Source organism: Thermobia domestica, chromosome 7 (genome assembly GCF_964235325.1).
Source record: "Thermobia domestica chromosome 7, izTheDome1.hap1.1, whole genome shotgun sequence".
NCBI lineage: Eukaryota > Metazoa > Arthropoda > Insecta > Zygentoma > Lepismatidae > Thermobia > Thermobia domestica.
In genome coordinates, this window is record NC_137460.1 from 223,464,184 (window position 1) to 223,483,906 (window position 19,723).

General features: G+C 36.8%; 1 protein-coding gene and 1 long non-coding RNA gene across 4 annotated transcripts in view; both read right to left on the bottom strand.

Moving 5' to 3' along the window:
* Window positions 1–2,645: 2,645 nt before the first annotated feature.
* On the bottom strand, window positions 2,646–12,947 carry LOC145690715 (uncharacterized). Its single transcript, XR_014132263.1, has 3 exons — window positions 12,798–12,947; window positions 8,024–8,155; window positions 2,646–3,556 (listed from the first exon to the last, which is right to left on the bottom strand). It is a non-coding gene; the product is annotated as an uncharacterized LOC145690715 (long non-coding RNA).
* A 303-nt stretch (window positions 12,948–13,250) lies between these two features.
* LOC145690714 (uncharacterized) overlaps window positions 13,251–19,723 on the bottom strand; it is a 163,465-nt gene continuing 156,992 nt past the window's right edge. For all 3 annotated transcript variants that reach the window (XM_081765882.1, XM_081765883.1, XM_081765885.1), the window contains exons 21-22: window positions 15,502–15,784; window positions 13,251–13,888 (exon numbers count right to left, since the gene is read on the bottom strand). In XM_081765882.1, the coding sequence (XP_081622008.1) occupies window positions 13,266–13,888; window positions 15,502–15,784 (906 nt within the window). In that variant the 3' untranslated portion in view covers window positions 13,251–13,265. The remainder of the gene's footprint in view (window positions 13,889–15,501; window positions 15,785–19,723) is intronic.

Consider the following 19,723-nt stretch of genomic DNA (forward strand, 5'->3'; position numbering starts at 1 on the left):
AATACAACCGAAAAAAATATTCAATGCGATTGGTGCTAATGACTGTAAGTTAACTTCTTCCCAGAAGAATACTTATAATATGTTTTATTTAATTTTACACACACACGAAAAACATTTTATATCTAAGTTCTATAAAGAGGATGTCTTCAGGGTCCATAGGAATCTCTTAATAGCACAAAAATATAAATATCGTTGTAAGGAACCTTTCGATGCAAACTTCATTGCGGTATCTTATTATGTGATGAGATATTGATTTTAAATACCTAAGAAACATTCAAAGCTTTGTTGAAATATTTGTAGCTTATTACCATATGTAAATTCCGTAAAGGACAAGTTTTGATGTACTTCGATGAGTCGTTTCTTAAGTCTTTACTCAATAACTGTGAACAATTAGTTCGCACTAAGTATTACATTTTCTGAAGCATTTATTGAACACGTTCCCTTGTGGTATTATGAAGCTCTTAATGATTACTGTTAAATAGGCTGCTGCCAATGGCACATCACTTGCCATACATTAAGATGTTACCAAGCACCACAATGTTCACTTTTGTTTTTATATTTTTTTAAAAAAATAGATAACATAAAATAATACAAGAATTTTTGAAAGTAGGCTATTTAATACTTATAAAATCCTAATAAGCGAACTAATTATGTCTTTTAAGATCCTTTTCATGCATAAATTAATTTTGGCTTACATCAAAGATCTAGACATATCTATTAGCTTAATAATAATAAAAATGAAATTATACTAACTGAAGCACTCAAATGTTACCGGCAAATTGATTCTACGTTTCAATAATTTCTTGTCATTTTCTTCATCTGTGTACAGGGTTAGCATAAATGATTCATTCATTTTGAAAAGGCTATATTTTCAAAAGTATTACACGTCCACATATGAAAGATGAAAAGTATTACACGTCCACATATGAAAGATATATGAAATCGCAAACTCACCAAGTTTATACTGGTGGCAGGATGAGTCCATTATTTTTTCGATCGGGTGTGACAGTGTGGCAGCACGAAATTAGTATCTGTCGAAAATGGAGGAAAAATAAATAAATAAATAAAAAAGTTTTTGTGTGCTTGAATATACCAGATGTTCGTCTGTTATATAGCTGTGCAACGCACTTTCAAAAGAGAGTATGGAAAAGAACCGCCACGTAAACAAAGCATTTAGCAGTGGTATCGGCAATTCAAGGACACTGGTTGCTTGTGTCAAGGGAAAAGCACCTCGCCTCCCAGATTTCCTGATTTAACGCCCTGTGACTTCTTCTAGTGGCGGTACGTTAAGGACCTTGTTTACGTATCGCTACTGCGGCAATCCTTAGTCGAGTTCAAAGAACGCATCAGTGCTACAGTGGTTCTTTTCATATATTTTTCATGTATGTATGTGTAATATTTTTGAAAATATAGCCTTTTCAAAACGAATGGATCATTTATGCTAACCTTATATTTTGTAAACAATTACACTCCTTGTAAAACTATATATTCTGGCCAGTTTCCTCCACTGTAGAGACAATTTAAAGATTCCTTAGATCACCGCTTTTAAAATTTCCTTATCGAAAATCACTATTTCCTTTTCTAAGTTTCCCAAAACCATGTCGTCAACAATTCATTGTAGTGTTTGTAAATAATGATATTACTTTTCACCAATATTTTCCAAACTGTGTTAAAAGTAGGTAGTTCCTAAACTGCGATACAACATTAAGGATGATTGTAAAACTACAGACTCATTTGCAGGTTCCGAAAGACAACAGGAGTGTGAGTAAATAAATCTGAAGTATGTAAAAACCCTATTTCTTCACCACATGGAGATCGGTTTACAGAGTTGAATAATTTTTACTACAGGAAAACAAAATAGAGAAAGTTTAATTAGGAGTAGAGACTCGGATATGCTAACATTTTAAAACTAAGTTGTGAGGACAAACTGATTCACAGTTCAGTCAGTTTGAACAATATTGCTGAAAAGTAATGCAAATAATTATAAACACTGTAATGAGTTGTTAACATGTTTTTGAAAAATGTTACAAGAAACTTTTAACCGTCTCTACAATGGAGGAATCTGACTAGAATAGTAATGTAATTTCAATTTATAATTATTAATATGCATCCTACTACGTCATTAAATTATTAGTTTAATTAATAAAATTTTGCACATACTACATTACTCACTTCCTAATTTTTGTATATCCTTTATTATCTTTCGGTTATTAATTAAAATAAAAAAAGTAAAATGAAATTAGTGGCGTGTTACCATATTCTCTCCTTCATCTTCCATGTTTTCTTTCTATTATAGTTCTACAACATCCCTCACTTTATATATATATATATATTAAAGTCCGGTTTAACTGAATTTAACAACACCGATGGTGCTTCGGTTGAACGAAAATTCAGGGAAACCAGGTAATGTTTCCTTTAATATAAAGTAAAATCAGCTGCACCAAATTGAATACATATCCCAACTAGCAAGTAAATTTGACCATTATAGTACATCATCATACATGTGCTAAAAATAGGCGGGAATGGGGAGCAGATAAGTGCAGCTAATCCATCGTAACACTGAACTTACTCTTTGCAAAATAACTACTGTACTGTACTCATTGCTAATGATTTTAAGTAAAAGTCGCGCACGAGTAAAGGCTTCGTTGTTGTTTTTTTTAAAGTGATTCAGTTAACCCAGAAATTGGGTTAATCAGGATTTGATTGAACGGGACTCTCGTGTACATGTATTGCAATGTCCTAAATTTTCTCCTATCAACTAAATATTTAGGGAAATGATATTCGAATCCCACCCATCGGAAACAGATGATCTACAAGAAATTTTTCATCTTCACATGCACTCCTACAGCAACGCCACCATTAGAAAAAGCTCTCTCGATTGTTTCCGAATTTGACTTTTCAGTTTACTCAGCTTTTTATCTTATTATGTGAGATCGCGAGTGTATTCAGGAAAAAGTAAATAATTCCTATCGGAGCCTGGACATCCTCTTTAATCCAGGATATTAATACAGGAATACTACCTTGAAATGTAAAAAATACCTCCAATTATACTTTTTCAATTTAAAACAAAATATCCATATATATAAATTAAAAGAAAAAACTCTTTTCCACTAACATAAATTTGTCTTGACGAAGTGTAAGCAAAATTACTCCGTATATGTATCAAATAATAATTACACTAAAAAATTTTAAATAAGGAAACAAAACTATATAGAATGAAAACATTTACTTTTATGAAATAATTATTGAAGTTTCTATGAAACAGAATGATCTGGATTTTTTGTCTAAGGGTTTATAAAGTTATCTTATTTACAGCTGCTTTCATTTCGGAATCTAATTGTCTATTGATGTACGAAGTACACACAACGATCTTCATATAATAACACAAATACCGTTACGCCCACCACATAAACACAATGCAATCTTACTACCACCGGAAGCGATGGGGCGTACATATCCTCGAGATTTGTCCTCGTTATCTACGCATCTCTTTTGCTTCATCCAGTTCCAATTGCATCAATATGTTCCTGACGATGTCTTTCGACCCAATCTTTTACTGCAAAAGTAAAGTGTAAGTACAAGTTAATCCCAATTCTGTATCAAATAATAAAGGTAACTAGTCTTATGGTTTATTTTACACAATGCGTCTACTTTTTAACATATATGATTATACCTTCTTTTCACATACATTAAACACGTCCCCTAATGCAAAAATAGTATTTAAAGCATGATTTAAAATTTCATGTTCACTTAGCAAGCTATCTACTCCCTACATAGATAAAATATAATTTAAAGTAGCGCAAAATATAGCCAGTCAACATAAACGAAAAAGTACAGTAGAGAAAAAAAAGAAAATATTAGTTAAAGTCCGTAGAAAAAAAAAAACTTACTGTGGAGGAATCACGAGGCTTGTATTCATGATGTGTCACTCCTTTCCTTAAGATGTTGGGGGTATATATGATACTAGTATTATTATTACTAAATGTTTAGTATTCTCTGTGTAACTACCCTGGACTTTAAAGTCATACAGCGATTTGGCATACTGTTCACAAAATAGTTACGATATGCCACTGCAGTGTTGCACAAACGCTTCCCATAAAAGCTTCCCATAGAACACGTGCATGACTTCCTAACAAACCCACTCCACACTACGACCCTACTTCTCTCATAACTGTACATACTCGGATATTGGAGGGGCTGTCGCGGGTTTTAGATTCTCTCTAGCTGAGAACACTCCCACAGTCACTTTGCGCAACAGAACCTAGACTCATTTCTCAACAATGTAAAACATATTTTCCTGTGTCCAGTAACGGCGTACGGTATACATGCTTACGCGATTCCTGTGAGCGGTGATCAAGGTACCACATACTGCAGGTTTCTGCATATATAACCCATTTGATGTTACCGTCTATATACTGTATGCTCGGAAACAGTGGTCCCACGGCGGCGAAGAGATACCTAGCAAATGTCGCCGTTGTTTCCCTTGGACGTCCACCATCGAAACGTCGTGGCCCATTTAGTCCCGCTGGAAACACAACCACAATCGAGAAATGATTCATTGTGGCATATTTAGCTCCTCCAACATTGACATTTGTGTTTGGCCTCGCTCTAGTCCTTCAATAATTTTAACTGGTTGGAAGTACACCAAATGCAGTCTTGTACCAGTTTTCAGAGCTAACACACACTCACGTCCACCACCAGAAACTACTCTGCGCTGCCAGCAAGATACAAGTTGGTTTTCGCTGTTCTACAATGTGTACAACTTTGTTTCCGCCGTTTTTTTCCAAAATATGACGTTTTAATGAAACAAATTGCTTACCCAGGCATTATTCAAAGTACTGTCCATCACTGGCCACTACTTTCTCCCATCTTTCGGGCAGCGTACGAATGCCGATTCGAAAAAATGTTTCATCTTTGGAGGCGATCCACGAATCGGTCCACTTTTTGACTTCTTCATAAGATCGGAAGTGCTAGTCAGCCAGGCCATGCGCCATTGATCGAAACAAGTGATAATGAGAGGGAGCGATGTCTGGAGAGTACGGCGGGTGGGGTAGGACTTCCCATCTTAACGTTTCCAAGTACGTTTTGACCACTTTTGCAACGTGGGGTTGAGCGTTGTCGTGCTGTACAATCACTTTGTCGTGCTTCTCGCTGTAATGCGGCCGTTTGTCCTTTAATGCTCGCCTCAAACACATTAATTGCGTTCGATAACGATCACCTGTGATTGTTTCACTTGGTTTTAACAGCTCATAGTACACGACGCCAAGCTGGTCCCACCAAATGCAGAGCATGATCTTGAAGCCATGAATATTCGGTTTGGCCGTCGACGTGGAAGCATGGCCGGGATATCCCCATGATTTTTTGCGTTTAGGATTATCGTAATAAACCCATTTTTCGTCCCCGGTCACAATGCGATGCAGAAATCCCTTCCGGTTTTGCCTCTGAAGCAACTGTTAACAAACACACATACGCCGTTCAACGTCTCTTGGTTTCAACTCATCCAGGACCCAAGTTCCTTCTTTCTGAATCATACCCATGGCTTTGAGCCGTTTTGAAATGGCTTGCTGTGTTCCTCCCAATGATCGTGCCAATTCTTCTTGAGTTTGACGCGGTTCTTCACTCAGCAATGTCTCCAATTCTGCATTTTCGAAAACTTTCTGTCTTCCACCACTATGCCGGTCTTCGACGTTAAAGTCACCGTTCTCTCACTAATAGTGTCCTCACCATTGTGAGAGCATTCGAGAGCACTTGAGAGCATTCGATGAGACTCACCCGCAGTTTTCTTCATATTAAAGCAAAAAAGTAGAACCTCCCGCAAATGGCGAGAATTTGGCTTGTAACCTGACATTTGATATCGAGAACAACTTTACGAGGCACACACAAATCGACTAATGCTTGAATGGGGTTATGTTGACAGAGGTCCAAGCTAACTGCCTGACGTCTGCGATCTGTTTATTTCGACCGCTACTTACCGTTGTAGCCACCTATCGGAAAACGGCGAAGCAAAGTTGTACACCTTGTATATTACCATTGCAACCGCATATATATCATATTCTTCACGAGGGTACATACGATAGTAACTGTGTTATTACCAGGTGTTTCGTATAGTTTGTCTTTGTCTTTTGACATTTCTGTATTCCTAATCTTTAAGTATTAATGTATAAAAGCATTTTATTGACGCTAAACAGCAAGGTGAAGTTTATAAGGTTATCTGTTAACTATGGTAAAATAAACATGGCAATCGAGGAAGACAGACTATGGAAGACTGCAATATTATAATAAAAATACCACAGTTGAATTTTAAATCAAAGATGGAATCAATGACGAGGAAAAACAGAATAAACGAAACAGGATACGGATTCGAAATAATCGACATCGTGAACAGATAGGCACTGCTACTTTAAACTATTAAAACTTCCCTCCTTGGTTGTTTGTTTCCTTTATTAGCAATACTACATTTAGTACTTTATCTGTGGTATAAACTTTTATTGTTTTCTACGTCTTGTGTCTTTCGAAAAGGAGTCCAACAACTGTGACGTCAGAAACTATGCCATCAGACTTCCAGGTTTTCTATTCACATATATATTACCTACTTGCAGCGAACTGGAGATAGAAACAGACACACAAATTATTATTATTTGTTTGAGGATGAAACTGACTAAAGGATTTAGGATTCAGATTTCTAGGCTTTCGGTATCTATGGCCTTGTTAGCCCGTCAGGTTTTGAGGGATGACGTCCCTCGGCGAGCATACTATCCGGGGAAAGGGAGGAAGAGAGGCCTGTGACCTATATGTTAGGTACCGCCCCGGCATTTGTCTGGTGTGAATGGAGAAAACCCAGAAAAACCTTATTCAGGATGGCTGGCCTGAGAAAGCTTTTGACACTTTTTCGACCGAGTGCCCCACCGGGAATCGAACCCGGAAACTGACTCTAATGTGAACAATTAAGTGATGTCTGGTAAAATACAGGGTGTCTCCAAAGTGTTCATCCGATTTTAAAAGAGTTATAATTTGAAAAAGAATAATCATACTCAACTGAAAAGACGAAAGACTGCTCAAATTTATACACATATCATACGGCCCATAAATCCGTTAGCACTAGTAGTTCTTAGGCTATGGTTTGACTAGCATAGTAGCTACCTGACTAGAACAGTAGTTCCCCTATTTCAGTTGACACTATCAAGACGAGACTTTTGTGCGGGGTGAAGCACTTGTTTATGTGAGCCCTGCTTTGTTAGTGCTAGTTAGTTGAAAAGCAATGAATATAAAACTATCTACAGAACAGCGTGTTTCCGCACTGCGAATATAACGGGAACATGGCCATAATTATACTGATGTTGAATTCTTTGTGGAGATTAATTTGTCACTTCCATAAAGATAAGTTAATGTTAAAGTCCCTGGGATCCTCATGATACGAATTATGAAAAAAATATCCGGAAATTTTACAGCACTACTTACATTTCACTAGCCAAACACACACACAATCTTTGCCTCGGAAAATCGAGCTACGTGGAATGATAAGGTTATCATGTACGAAAGAGCGGTGCGTAGAAAAAAATTGTCTCTGCATACACACAGTACAGTCATTAAGGGGATTTACTTGTAGATTTAGAAGACGTTCCACTTTCATGGGAAACAATGTGTATGCATGCCGAAAAATCTGTTAACTGTCATGCGCCTTGGAATGTATATTTTAAAGTATTATCATGTATCGATTGACTGATAAACAACACGCATGTCCCTTCCCTCGTAAAGCAAAATCAATGTACATCAATGTTATCCTGCGGCAAAGAAGATATGCCGAAGAAATAATAGAAATGTACCAGGAGATTTTGCACACGAATGTTCGGGACGTTCCGTTCAAAAGAAAATTTTAACATATAGATTTTCCACTATCCTGAGCAACGAACAGAGTAATTAGTACTTTTTATTTTTATCATAAAAGGCTAAACAATTGCATATAAATGACAATTACCTTAAGTACGAAAAAATATGACTATTAGTACTGAATAATCGAACATACCTTGACAATCCCTTCCACAGTAAATCTTCGGTTTCTCAAACTTCTCCTCTTTACATTTCTGGCACTTCTTATACGCCTTAGGGCGAGGTTCAGGTTTTTGACAGTAAGCGCAAGACCTTGGGGCAGGCACGCCTATGTAATAAATAAATACAATTAACAATGAAATTTATTTAGAATCCATATCGAAATACTTAAATTATACATTCTCTACAGAACTGAAATTACATCAGTTGGAACAGTACAATTGGCACAAATCATTAAAAAATCACGACTATTAAAAAAATCACTCTTAAGATCGTAGACTAGACCATCTTGGAAATTTGCCCACTAGTTGATAGTGAGATTTTTTTCTTGATATATACGTGAAAAGTTTGTTAAATTAATATTATTGATTCTTTTCTTATTTTAACCGCTCTTCCATTGTGAAACATTAAAGGGAAAAGCTTTTAATATGTGTTTTGCGGAAGGAACGTCTCGGAAGTGTTACTGGTTAAGAATATACGAACGTCAGTGTAGAATTGGCAGAGCCACAATGATGTTAACACAGTGCTAACTCCCTCTTCGTTTGTATGGCAGCTGAAGTAGGAAGATGTTTGTAACAGGTACTGTTCAATGCCTGTAGTGTCCACTTAACGCCCTCATAGATCAAAGACCGCATTTACATCAAATAGTGAGCAATTGGTCGAATGGAAACACGCCAGACAAAGGCACAAGTATACAGAGGCATGAATATATCTAACCCAGTAAACAAACGCCCAAAAAGGGGCTCGGGCGGATATGATGATTCGATTTAGATTATCTATTTTTAAAAATGTAGCTTATGAAACGCACAATCAAAAATACACGAACATGTTTTCACGATTTTCTAATGGTTTAGGAGCTTGAGCACAAAATTCTACAGACTGTCTTTCTAAAATGCCGAAATGATCAACTTTGATCACGAATAACCGTTCTGAGTCTGATTTTCTTTAAATGTATAACAGATACCAAAGTATAGTTCCTGCAGAACAAAATGGTGCCTTCTAAATTAGAATATCCTTATTAGTTTGCCAGATAAGGATAAAATAGAAAATCAAGCGCATATCGAATGGCGGCCATCTTTGACCGCCATTTTGAGGATGAAGCTCACATGGGATATTTTGGGAGTTTTGAAGTTTTATTGTATTTGACGTAAGGAGCTAATCCTGAAAATTTCAGTTTTTTAAGAACTTTTTCCGCTCGTCTAACTATTTTCGCTGGGATATCTCGAAAAAGTGCTTGTAACGCTTGTGGAATTTATCTCAAAGGAAAGGTGATGCGTCGCAAGATCCACAAGATGGCCGTTATCTAGTTGTAACTGCCAAGCGCTAATCTACCTTCTCCACGGGTTTCATAGATTGCTGCGATCATTAGGCAGACTGTGTTAACATGTACTGCGTCTCGAAGTTTAGCTCAGGATCTCTCTTTGAAAGACGACCTGTAGTCTGTATGCCATTGGCTACCACGAAGATGATGTCATGTACTCTCTCATCAATATCATGACTGGAACAAAAGGTAGAGGTCATACGCTCTGTTTAGATAAGTCAATGTTCAATTTACACACAGATTAGCAAGTTAGACTTATCTACCGGGAGTTAAACACAAGATGCGATCCGCAGAATATCAGACGACGGAACTACTACGGCGGTGGTAGTTTGCTGGTGAAAACAGAGATGTAAGGGATCGGAATTTTTTTTTGAAACAAAGTTTTTTCCACGTCTTTTTTGCTGGGAAAATTTTGAGCTTTTTCTGAACACTGTAGTAGTCCCCTCACAGAACTCTCCAGGCGATAAACACAGTCACCCGAATGACGTCACACTACAAACTGGCAACGCTGCTATTTAACTGACGACCCTACGAAACAGTTATGACCTACAAGCAACAGGAGCGACTCGTTCACTTGGAACTCGACTACAGAAGGAGCCAGTAGTGGGCTCTTAACGTGAAGAAAGAAGAAGGAGAAAAATGTGCTTCACATCTTGAGATAACTATTTAAGTATCGTTATTTTGAAAGAACAGTGGACGAATATTTAATCAATTTTTTATACTGTAATATACTTTGTAGGTATAAATGAGTAATAGGCCTGAGTCTAATAAATATTGTGATTTTTAATTCCACTTCATTTATTGTCGCATGTCGTTAGTTGTTAGCTTTCGTTGCAGATGGTTTATTTGTGTTTCTGAGCAAGTTACGAGGAAGCGCATTTCTGTTGTTTGCTACCTTGGCCGACAACGAGCGAAATTTTCACTTGTTGTGAGGGTTTGTTGGTCTCCGGATCATTTAATTTCGGATGTTACTTTATGGTTCTTTTAATTAAATGTACCGGCGGCTACAACACTTCAATTTTAATGAAGAAATAGCAGTACGTTCCACTTTTCTTTGCTTATTATAAAACACACACACACACAAAATTAATTACTACATTCTGAAGAGAAAAAATCAAGAATAAAAGAAAATGAGTTACTCGATATGTCAGAAAAGGGACAATTAGGTGGATGTAATAGGTTTTATAGTTTCAGCAAATTATTACTAGAGCTACTAGAGTAATGTACAACAAGAAAAATGATTTAGCAAAAAGTTAGCAGTGGTAATAGTAACTATGTTGAAAATGTAATACTTAGATTTCATGGAACAAAATTCAATTATAATTTATGCTTAAACTAAAACTTCAATCATATTTGTATGTTTCTACATACAGAGTGGCCCAAAAGTAGGTATACAGACCTGCATCCATGAACTATGACAATTTAATTTATTAAGATAATGAATGTAGTTACTTTGATTTGTTCCAAGCTTAAGGTATAAGTGAAAATAAATTATGAACAGATTAGGAAGAAACTAATTCAATACCTGCATGGATAACAATAAGTAAATAATTAAAATGTCATGACTGATCAATATAGGACTGTATACCTACTTTTGGGCCACTCTGTAGTTTTTTTGAGCTCATGTTCCACGTAGTTTATTAAAGCCGTTAAAATTTAACGGGAGGAAGAAGTTAAAAACGCCATCCAGAAGTTTTCTATTTCAAACACATTGCCACAACATCATAATAAAGAAAAGAATAAATTATCTGAATAGTGACAGAAGATCGAGTCACGTTTACGGTATCGATTTCGAACACCAGGGAGCAGCATGTATTCACAGCAAGATCAACTAGAGCTGGTAGTGCTAAATGCTAAAGTATTGTGTATTGATTTGCAAAGACGACGGATCGTGTATACGTAAGTGGTTACACAATCCCAGTCTTCTGGGAAAGGTACATCTGGCCTCTTCCGACACTGGTTATAATTATAGCCAGATAATTAAAAATTGCAAGACGAAGGCTTTCCAGGTGCCAAAGAAGGAAGGCATCAACGCAATGTTGAATCGCCGAAAAGAGTGCACCGTACCTGTTGATGGAACCAGACATTCATGCAATACCCTTTACAGACATCCCTGTTAAAATTCAAAATGGAATTTTGTTGGTTTCCGTTGTGGAAACGAACCTTGAGAAGCACGCGTCCCCGCAAAATTGAGGGTCTTTGGAAAACTTGTCAGGAGGAAAAGGGGTCGTTTTGACAACAGTGTTCTTCAACGCAGTCTTTTGCAATGAAAACTCCGCTCCAGGCCCATTGCTGCAAGACAGGGATATCACGTGGAACACAATCGCTGGTGGCGTCACGGTTTTACATAAAGTGAGGTGAGTTCGAACTTCGTTACTATGGACGTGAAACGACTTTCTGTATTGCCGTGTTCAACTAATATCATGCCCGAAATAGCCGTTTGTAGCTTTAACTTTGTACGCTCCACTCGTATTAGCTTCTAACAAAATACCTAAAGCTCACAATAAAATGTTTCCAAAACAGAGCGAAATGTAAGAGAAATTTTAGATTGTAATATCTTGCACATGGTTCTATTTGTAAACAATAACAAGTCTTCTTATTTACAAACAATACCACGTACATGCACTATAAGTCACTACAAGATGCAGACAACAGACCATCAGCGCCACCCACCCCCCTCCTTAGGGTATGTATTTTAATGAAAATAGCACGATAAAAACTCGGTTCGGGTCAGCTGTTATTCAAAAATTCATTTCAAACAGTTCAACTGTTTTCTCATGATGATTAGAAAGAATAGTGATATATAATAGCCCGTTATACATACTTCACAGTTTGAAATGAGTTTTTGAAGAGAGTTAGTACCTACCTCACGCTGAATTTCTATCATATTGCTTTAATTAAAATGCATATCCTAGAGATATGGATAGATATGTAGACGTTTCAATTACATTGTCAAAAATTCATGGGTTATTAACTTTTATATATATATAGTTTATATGGCAAGTTCCATTTCCCTAAAATGACAGGATAGTGAGAATGGTCAGTTAGTGTCCACGAATGGTCAGAAATACTGCATTTTATTTTTGTTTTAAGGAAATAAATATCATTTAAACCATAAATTAAAAAAGAAAATAATTCAATTTCAATCACTTTGATCAAGTAATCAATCCTAGAAATAATGAAGGCAAGACCAGAGAGATCTGATAGAATTTGATCAGATTTTTGTTTCTCGCACATTTCTTCGTAATATTGGATAGCTGATTTTTTATATCAATGTAACAACTTACATGTTGAATTGGATATCAGCGAAGAACACGTGGAAAACTACCAATTGGACTATACCGTACTATTGGATAATAATAGATGGAAAACAACAATGTTGAGTAAAACTTGTATGATTTAGAAAAAAAAAAAAATATTGCTAACTTACCATGAGATTTTTTCGTAGTTTCATTATTTTGCATAGTTTCATTCTGTGGACCCTTAGGCACATCTGGTGCTGGTTCTTTCTTGGTAGTTTCTCTATGTTTGGTTTTGGGAATAGCTCCGTCCACGAATGGTCAGAAATACTGCATTTTATTTTTGTTTTAAGGAAATAAATATCATTTAAACCATAAATTAAAAAAGAAAATAATTCAATTTCAATCACTTTGATCAATTAATCAATCCTAGAAATAATGAAGGCAAGACCAGAGAGATCTGATAGAATTTGATCAGATTTTTGTTTCTCGCACATTTCTTCGTAATATTGGATAGCTGATTTTTTATATCAATGTAACAACTTACATGTTGAATTGAATATCAGCGAAGAACACGTGGAAAACTACCAATTGGACTATACCGTACTATTGGATAATAATAGATGGAAAACAACAATGTTGAGTAAAACTTGTATGATTTAGAAAAAAAAAAAAAATATTGCTAACTTACCATGAGATTTTTTCGTAGTTTCATTATTTTGCATAGTTTCATTCTGTGGACCCTTAGGCACATCTGGTGCTGGTTCTTTCTTGGTAGTTTCTCTATGTTTGGTTTTGGGAATAGCTCCAGTTGAAGATGGGGTTTTCTTTGGAGTACCTGCATTGGTAGACTCCTGTTCACTGTTGGTCTTTTCTGTATTTACTGAAGCATCTCCTGACTCGTTTACTCCATTCGAAGATTTCGCTTCTTTTGATGGAGTTTCTAGCTTCTTCTTGTCATTCTTTTCATTTTTCGAGTCTCCAGATTGGAGTTCCACTTCTTTTACCTCAGTCTCTTTCTGTTTCTCTTCTTTCTCATCTTTGTTCCTCTTAGTTTCAATCTCTTTCTTGTCTTCACTCTGGTTCTGCTTTATTTTTTCCTCTCTTAGCTCAACTTTCTCCTTGCTTTCTTCTATATTTTCATGGTCTTGACCTCTAACAGAAGACTTCTTCTTCTCGTCGTCATCCTGTTTCTTTTCTGCATTATTTTCTGGAATTGTGGGCTTACTTTTATTCCTCTTGGAATTTTCTAGTCGCTTAGACATGCTCGATTTTCGTAAATCTGTAAAATACAAAGCTCATTATTTTTAAAATGCTTCTATATAAGTTTCAATACTTAAATAATAAGTTTTAAAAACGAAGAGAAAATAATTTAAAAAAAAAAATAAATAAATAAAAAAACTACTCGCTAATACAGACACAGGTGTTATGTTCTGGAAATAGCATGCCTAAATACAGAGTATTGCATGGAAGAGTGCAAATGGAACTCATATTTGATACAAAATTTAAATAGCCGGCTTGAACGGCCGTGGGATCTGAAGCATTTAACTGCCGATCACAGCACCTGTGTGTCGCTCGTTCCAATCCCCTCAAAGCATATATGTTAGATGTTGTTCTTTCATGATTAATTGTATTATCGTCTTTCATTACACGTAGTCTTCTTTGGCTTAGTCCGGAAATCAAGGATAAAATAAATAATACAACATAGTTTAATTTCAATTTATTATTCACCTTTCTACTCTTTTACGGTGCTGTATATACCTAAGTATTACATTTTATGTAAAGACTAGCCTTTGGCGACCTGGGCTACGCCCCAGACCCCTATGTTTGCTCGGCCTAAGGCCTTGCATCTCTTATGTATCAGCCTTTCTATTCTCTTTTTGTATTTCAACTACCTAAAAGGTAAGATTTTGTATCCCAAGAAAACGCCCATTTAAATAACATGGAGATTTTTTATTTTCCCTTTAGACTCCCCAAAAACTAAAAATATTCAGTTTTGACACCCTATGGGTTAGGCCTGGAAGGCTACATCATGCCAAATTTCATCATTCTAATCCTGTCGGAAGTGCCTTGTAGAAGGTATCTCATATAAATAACATTGAAAGATTTTTCACTTCCTCATAAAACCACACTAAAGTTGGAAATTTTTATTTTTGGTAATTTACTTAGGTAACGCTAATGAAAACGTACAAGCATACCGAATTTCAAGTTTTTATTTCAATTCCAAGTACCTAAAATATGAGATTATAGGTCCAAAAACGGTCTATTCAAGTAACTTGGAGAATTTCTTCATCCCCCTTAAGACGAATTAAAAATTAAAAATATTCGTTTTTGGCAATTTTCCTATGGGTTAGTCCCGAAAAGCTACAATCATATTAAATTTAATCATTGTTGCACTACAGGAAATGCCCAATAATTTTTGTAGAAGATGTCTCATATAAATAACACGGGAAAGATTTTTCAGTTCCCTATAAAACCACTCTAAAGTTGGAATGTTTTCATTTTTAGTGATTTACTTAGGTAACGCTAACGATAACCTGCAAGCATACCCCATTTCAAGTTGTTATTTCAATTCCAAGTACCTAAAACATGACATTATACATCAAAAAAAGGTCCATTTAAATAACTTGGAGAATTTCTTCATTCCCCCTTTAGACTCCTTAAAAATTAAAAATATTCACTTTTGCCAATTGTCTTGTGGGTTAGTTCCGGAAAGCTACAATCATGCCAAATTTCAACTTTCCACGTCAACCGGAAGCACCCGTGATTTTAAGTTAGGATTAGGATTTCAAGCATATTTGTTTCTTATTACTTCTTCCAGTGCATTCAATTTCAAAACCTTAAACAATATATTTACAATAATTCAACTTATATACTCTCTAGAATATATTTTACCTGTAGATGCTGGTAATCGCAACACTGTAATTAATTCTTTGTATTTCCCTTCCAGGAAGAGAAGAATAAAATCTAACCACTGGCTATTCTCTGCTATCCAGTCATTTGGCTTTAAACTGAATACACTACGAGATGGCAATAAGCGAAACATCTGTTTGATCATTTTGTGACATCTTTCGAGAACTTCTGGCTGCAAATATTCCCACGGAGGGTAATTTTCTTCCGGAATTCTATGGCCTGCCTTTGTTGCGGTGCACTGTTTCACTAAGCAATCTGCAACCATCTGAAAGGAATTAAGAACAAAGTGTCATACACACATTTGAAAATCTATTAAATTCAAAGCAATACAAAGAAGCAAAATGATGGTTACTTATAACAAACATGGTCACTTCTTTTATAGTACACTATTTTACAATGGTACTAAATATGTGGAAAAGCAAATAATATCTACCAGCATCTTAAACTAAGATAATAACATGTACATGGTTTATACTGGAATTCTGATAATTGATTTCCCTGAATTTCCACGGCTAAGTAAATAAATTCTCCCTGACACCGCGAACACTATCACTTATAGTTAGATTTAGAGAAAAATAATCTTTAATCGGCCTCCATCATTCCCATTATTCACTATGTTCTTTTCCCTTTTCCAACTATCAATATGTTAAAACTTTTACAGTATTGAAAAATTTCATATTCTATGTGTTGTTTATGTGTAAACATAAACTAAGGATTTTCACGCACAGACATCACTGCTGTAAACGCCAGAGTCAAGTTTCATGCAATATTAATTTTACTGCTAATAATTTACATAGAGTAATCATCGCCCTAAATCAAAATTTTACCATATTAAGCTTTTTTTTTTCTTTCTTCAAAAAAACATACTTTTCACACACTCGTCGATTTTACATATTCATATAATATCTCCAGTAATTGCTTTAGCCATTCAATATTAAAAAATAAATAAATAAATCAAAATATGCACTAACAAACAAGTTATCAACGCTGTTCAAAATCTGTCTTTAAAAAGCTTATTTACTTTTTTTCTGGAAAAAATCTGTATTTAAAACTGATTTACCATTAATAGCTGATTATGTTTAGATTGTTTACTCAGAAGAGTATTAAGGAGTTACAAAAGCACATTAAGTACAGAAATATTGACGTCCAGTTGGTACCTATACATGAGTGCATTGAAGGCAATAATACGATTCGTGATCAAATAATGAAATAACCTGGTTGCTGGTTTGAGACTCGAATATCCCAAATTTCACACGATTATTTAGAGAAAACAATTGATGGAATGCAATATTTCAGTTTAACGTCCTACGTCTTTGTCCTTTTTTACGGCTAAGGAAGAAGATAATTAAGACAAGTGAATGATGATGGAATGAGAAAGTGGGAGGAAACGGGAGTACCAAGAGAAAACCCACGGACATGATGATGTCCACCACAAGCTTGGCCAGGGATCGAATTAGGGACCACATGCACCAGAGGTAAACGCTCTACCACTGAGTTACTGTGCCTCCGTAGAGAAAAAAATGACCATTTCACTGGTCATTCAAGAGGTAGAATTATCGGCCTGAGAGTCAGAGGTAAGGGTCAGGTTTTTGCCAATTTAAGTGACCAAACTTAATTTATTCCACTAAAAGAAGTGCCTGTTTTTCGCACTGGAAGTATGTTTCAATAAAATTTTATTAAAGTAAAGGAATGCGTGAAATATATAACAACGAGCAATGCATCCTTATCGATTCTTAGGCCAGTAACTTGGACGACACAGCCAATATGGTTAACTGTCTATATATATATATACAAGGGATAGACAAAAAAATCTAAAAGCACTGCATACAGGACACGTTAGTTTGGCCCTCCACTGTACAACACGTGTTGCGGTTGCCGATCGTTTTTTGTTTTCAATGTGTCATGTGGACCTTCCTCTTCCGTCAGCAGTAACCAGTTTACCTGTGAGTGTCGTGGTGTGAAAGTGGTGCAGTAAAATGGGCGACCTGACAGACTTCCAAAGAGGCATGATCGTTGATGCCCGTCTGGTTGAAGCTTCAGTGGCGAACATTGTGGGAGGTATCGAAAGGCACTGTGTCCTATGTCATGAGGGCATACACAATTCATGGGCAAACGATGTCTGCAAAGCACAACAGTGGTCGAAAGACAATTCTGTCAGATAGGGACCAGAGGGCATTAAAACGAATTGTAGCAGCTAAAAAGAAGACCACTGCAATCAAAATTACGTCTGAACTCAATTCCGGCCTACAGAACCCGGTTTCATCGAAAACAGTGCGACGGGAACTTTATAAAATGAAAATTCATGGCAGGGCCGCTATCTCCAAACCCCTGGTCACAGCAGTAAATACGAAGAGGCGTATCCAGTGGTGCAAGGACCACAAGGCGTGGACCCATGAGCAGTGGAAACACGTAATGTGGTCCGATGAATCGACCTTCACCTTGTTTCCAACAACCGGTCGTGTTTACGTATGGAGAACACCGTCGCAAGCCTATGATACAGACTGTCTGCTTCCAACTATAAAGCACGGGGGTGGTTATGTTACAGTATGGGCAGTGATATCGTAGTTTTCTGCAGGTCCCTGCATGGAATGATGAATGCTAAGGCGTATGAGGCCATTTTGGGGGACCAGGTTCTACCCATGGCCCAAATATTGTTCCCTGATGGTGATGGCATCTTCCAAGATGATTTGGCACCCTGTCACGCTGCAAAAACTGTGAAATCATGGTTTGAGGAGCATGACCAAGAGCTATCACACCTCCCCTGGGTCCCACAATCACCAGATCTGAACATCATTGAGCCATTGTGGTCTGAGTTAGAAAGGCGTGTTCGGTCTCATTACCCTCCACCAGCATCCCTTACGGAACTGGAGCATGTTTTGGAGGAGCAATAGTACAAAATTCCACATACCACGATTCAGGAGCTGTATACGTCCATTCCACGTCGGATCCAAGCTGTTTTGGACGTAAAAGAAGGCCCCACACCACACTAGGTATGATTTTCATACTTTTGCAAACGTTTTAGATTTTTTTGCCCAACCCCTACACACACATATATATACTTTAAATGTTGACTCCCCTAATTCCCCCGCGAGTCGAAAATTTGACTTCGTACGCGATTAGATTTGGTGAAGATTTACTTGTCTACAAAATTTGGTGACTTTAGGTGCTCAAAAGTGGATAGTTTCGGAGTTATAGGGTGCCGTGAAACAAGTGAACTCTTTGCAAGTTTATAGTTGCACTACTATGGAATCTATCATAGTCGGGTCAAGACAGCACTGACGAACTGGTATGTGAACTATCCAAATATCCATGTTTAAGAATGCACAGTAGTTGCACATAAATTTTTCGAGAGATAGATAAAGAATGATCAAATACTCATAAACAGCCTCTCTAAAAATGATTGTACAAGTGCCGGAGGTTCTGAAAGATAGATACTTGGGTAGTTTACATACTAGTTCCTCAGTGATGTCTTGACCTGACTACGACCGGTCCTATAGTAGTGAAACTATGGACCTCTAAAGTTTACAGTATCTTATAACTACGTAACTATGCACTTCCGACCACAGGTCTATATGAACCCTTTTTCTTATTTTAATGTGAGAAATCTATTCCCAAAATATTGTGACAAACTTTTGTAACACCCTGTATATTAAGATAATCGAGGACACCGTAGTCTAGTGGTTAGAGTGTTAGACTCATGTCCGCGTGGTGCCGGGTTTGATTTCCAATTTTTGGTGTCCACTCAATGTCGTGAAGCAATCTGAAGGAGTCACGTGAATAAAAGACGTGACGGCCACCAATTCTAGAAAGCTCCTAATATGACTTAGAGACAGGACGACACAATGCGCTGACCACGTGTTTGTCGCTAGACTGGGCGTAGTTCAGCAGATCGGTTAACAGATGGCGTAGAAGCGGCTTAGGCCCACAAAAAGGGCTGTTACGCCAAGTGGTGTTGGTATTAAGATAATTGATGTAGATGTTGGCATAGCAAAGCTATTCTCTACATTAGTGTTAAGCAGGCACGTAGCCAGGATTTCGTGAAGGGGGGGGGGGGGTCCGTGACATGAAATACTGTGGTCATCACACCAGGGGCTCGATCATTCTAAACAATTTTACTGGAACATATATTGGTTCGTTTAGCCAGGATTTCGTAACGGGGGGTGACATGAAATTCTGAAGGCCCAGGAGTTCGATCAATCTAAAC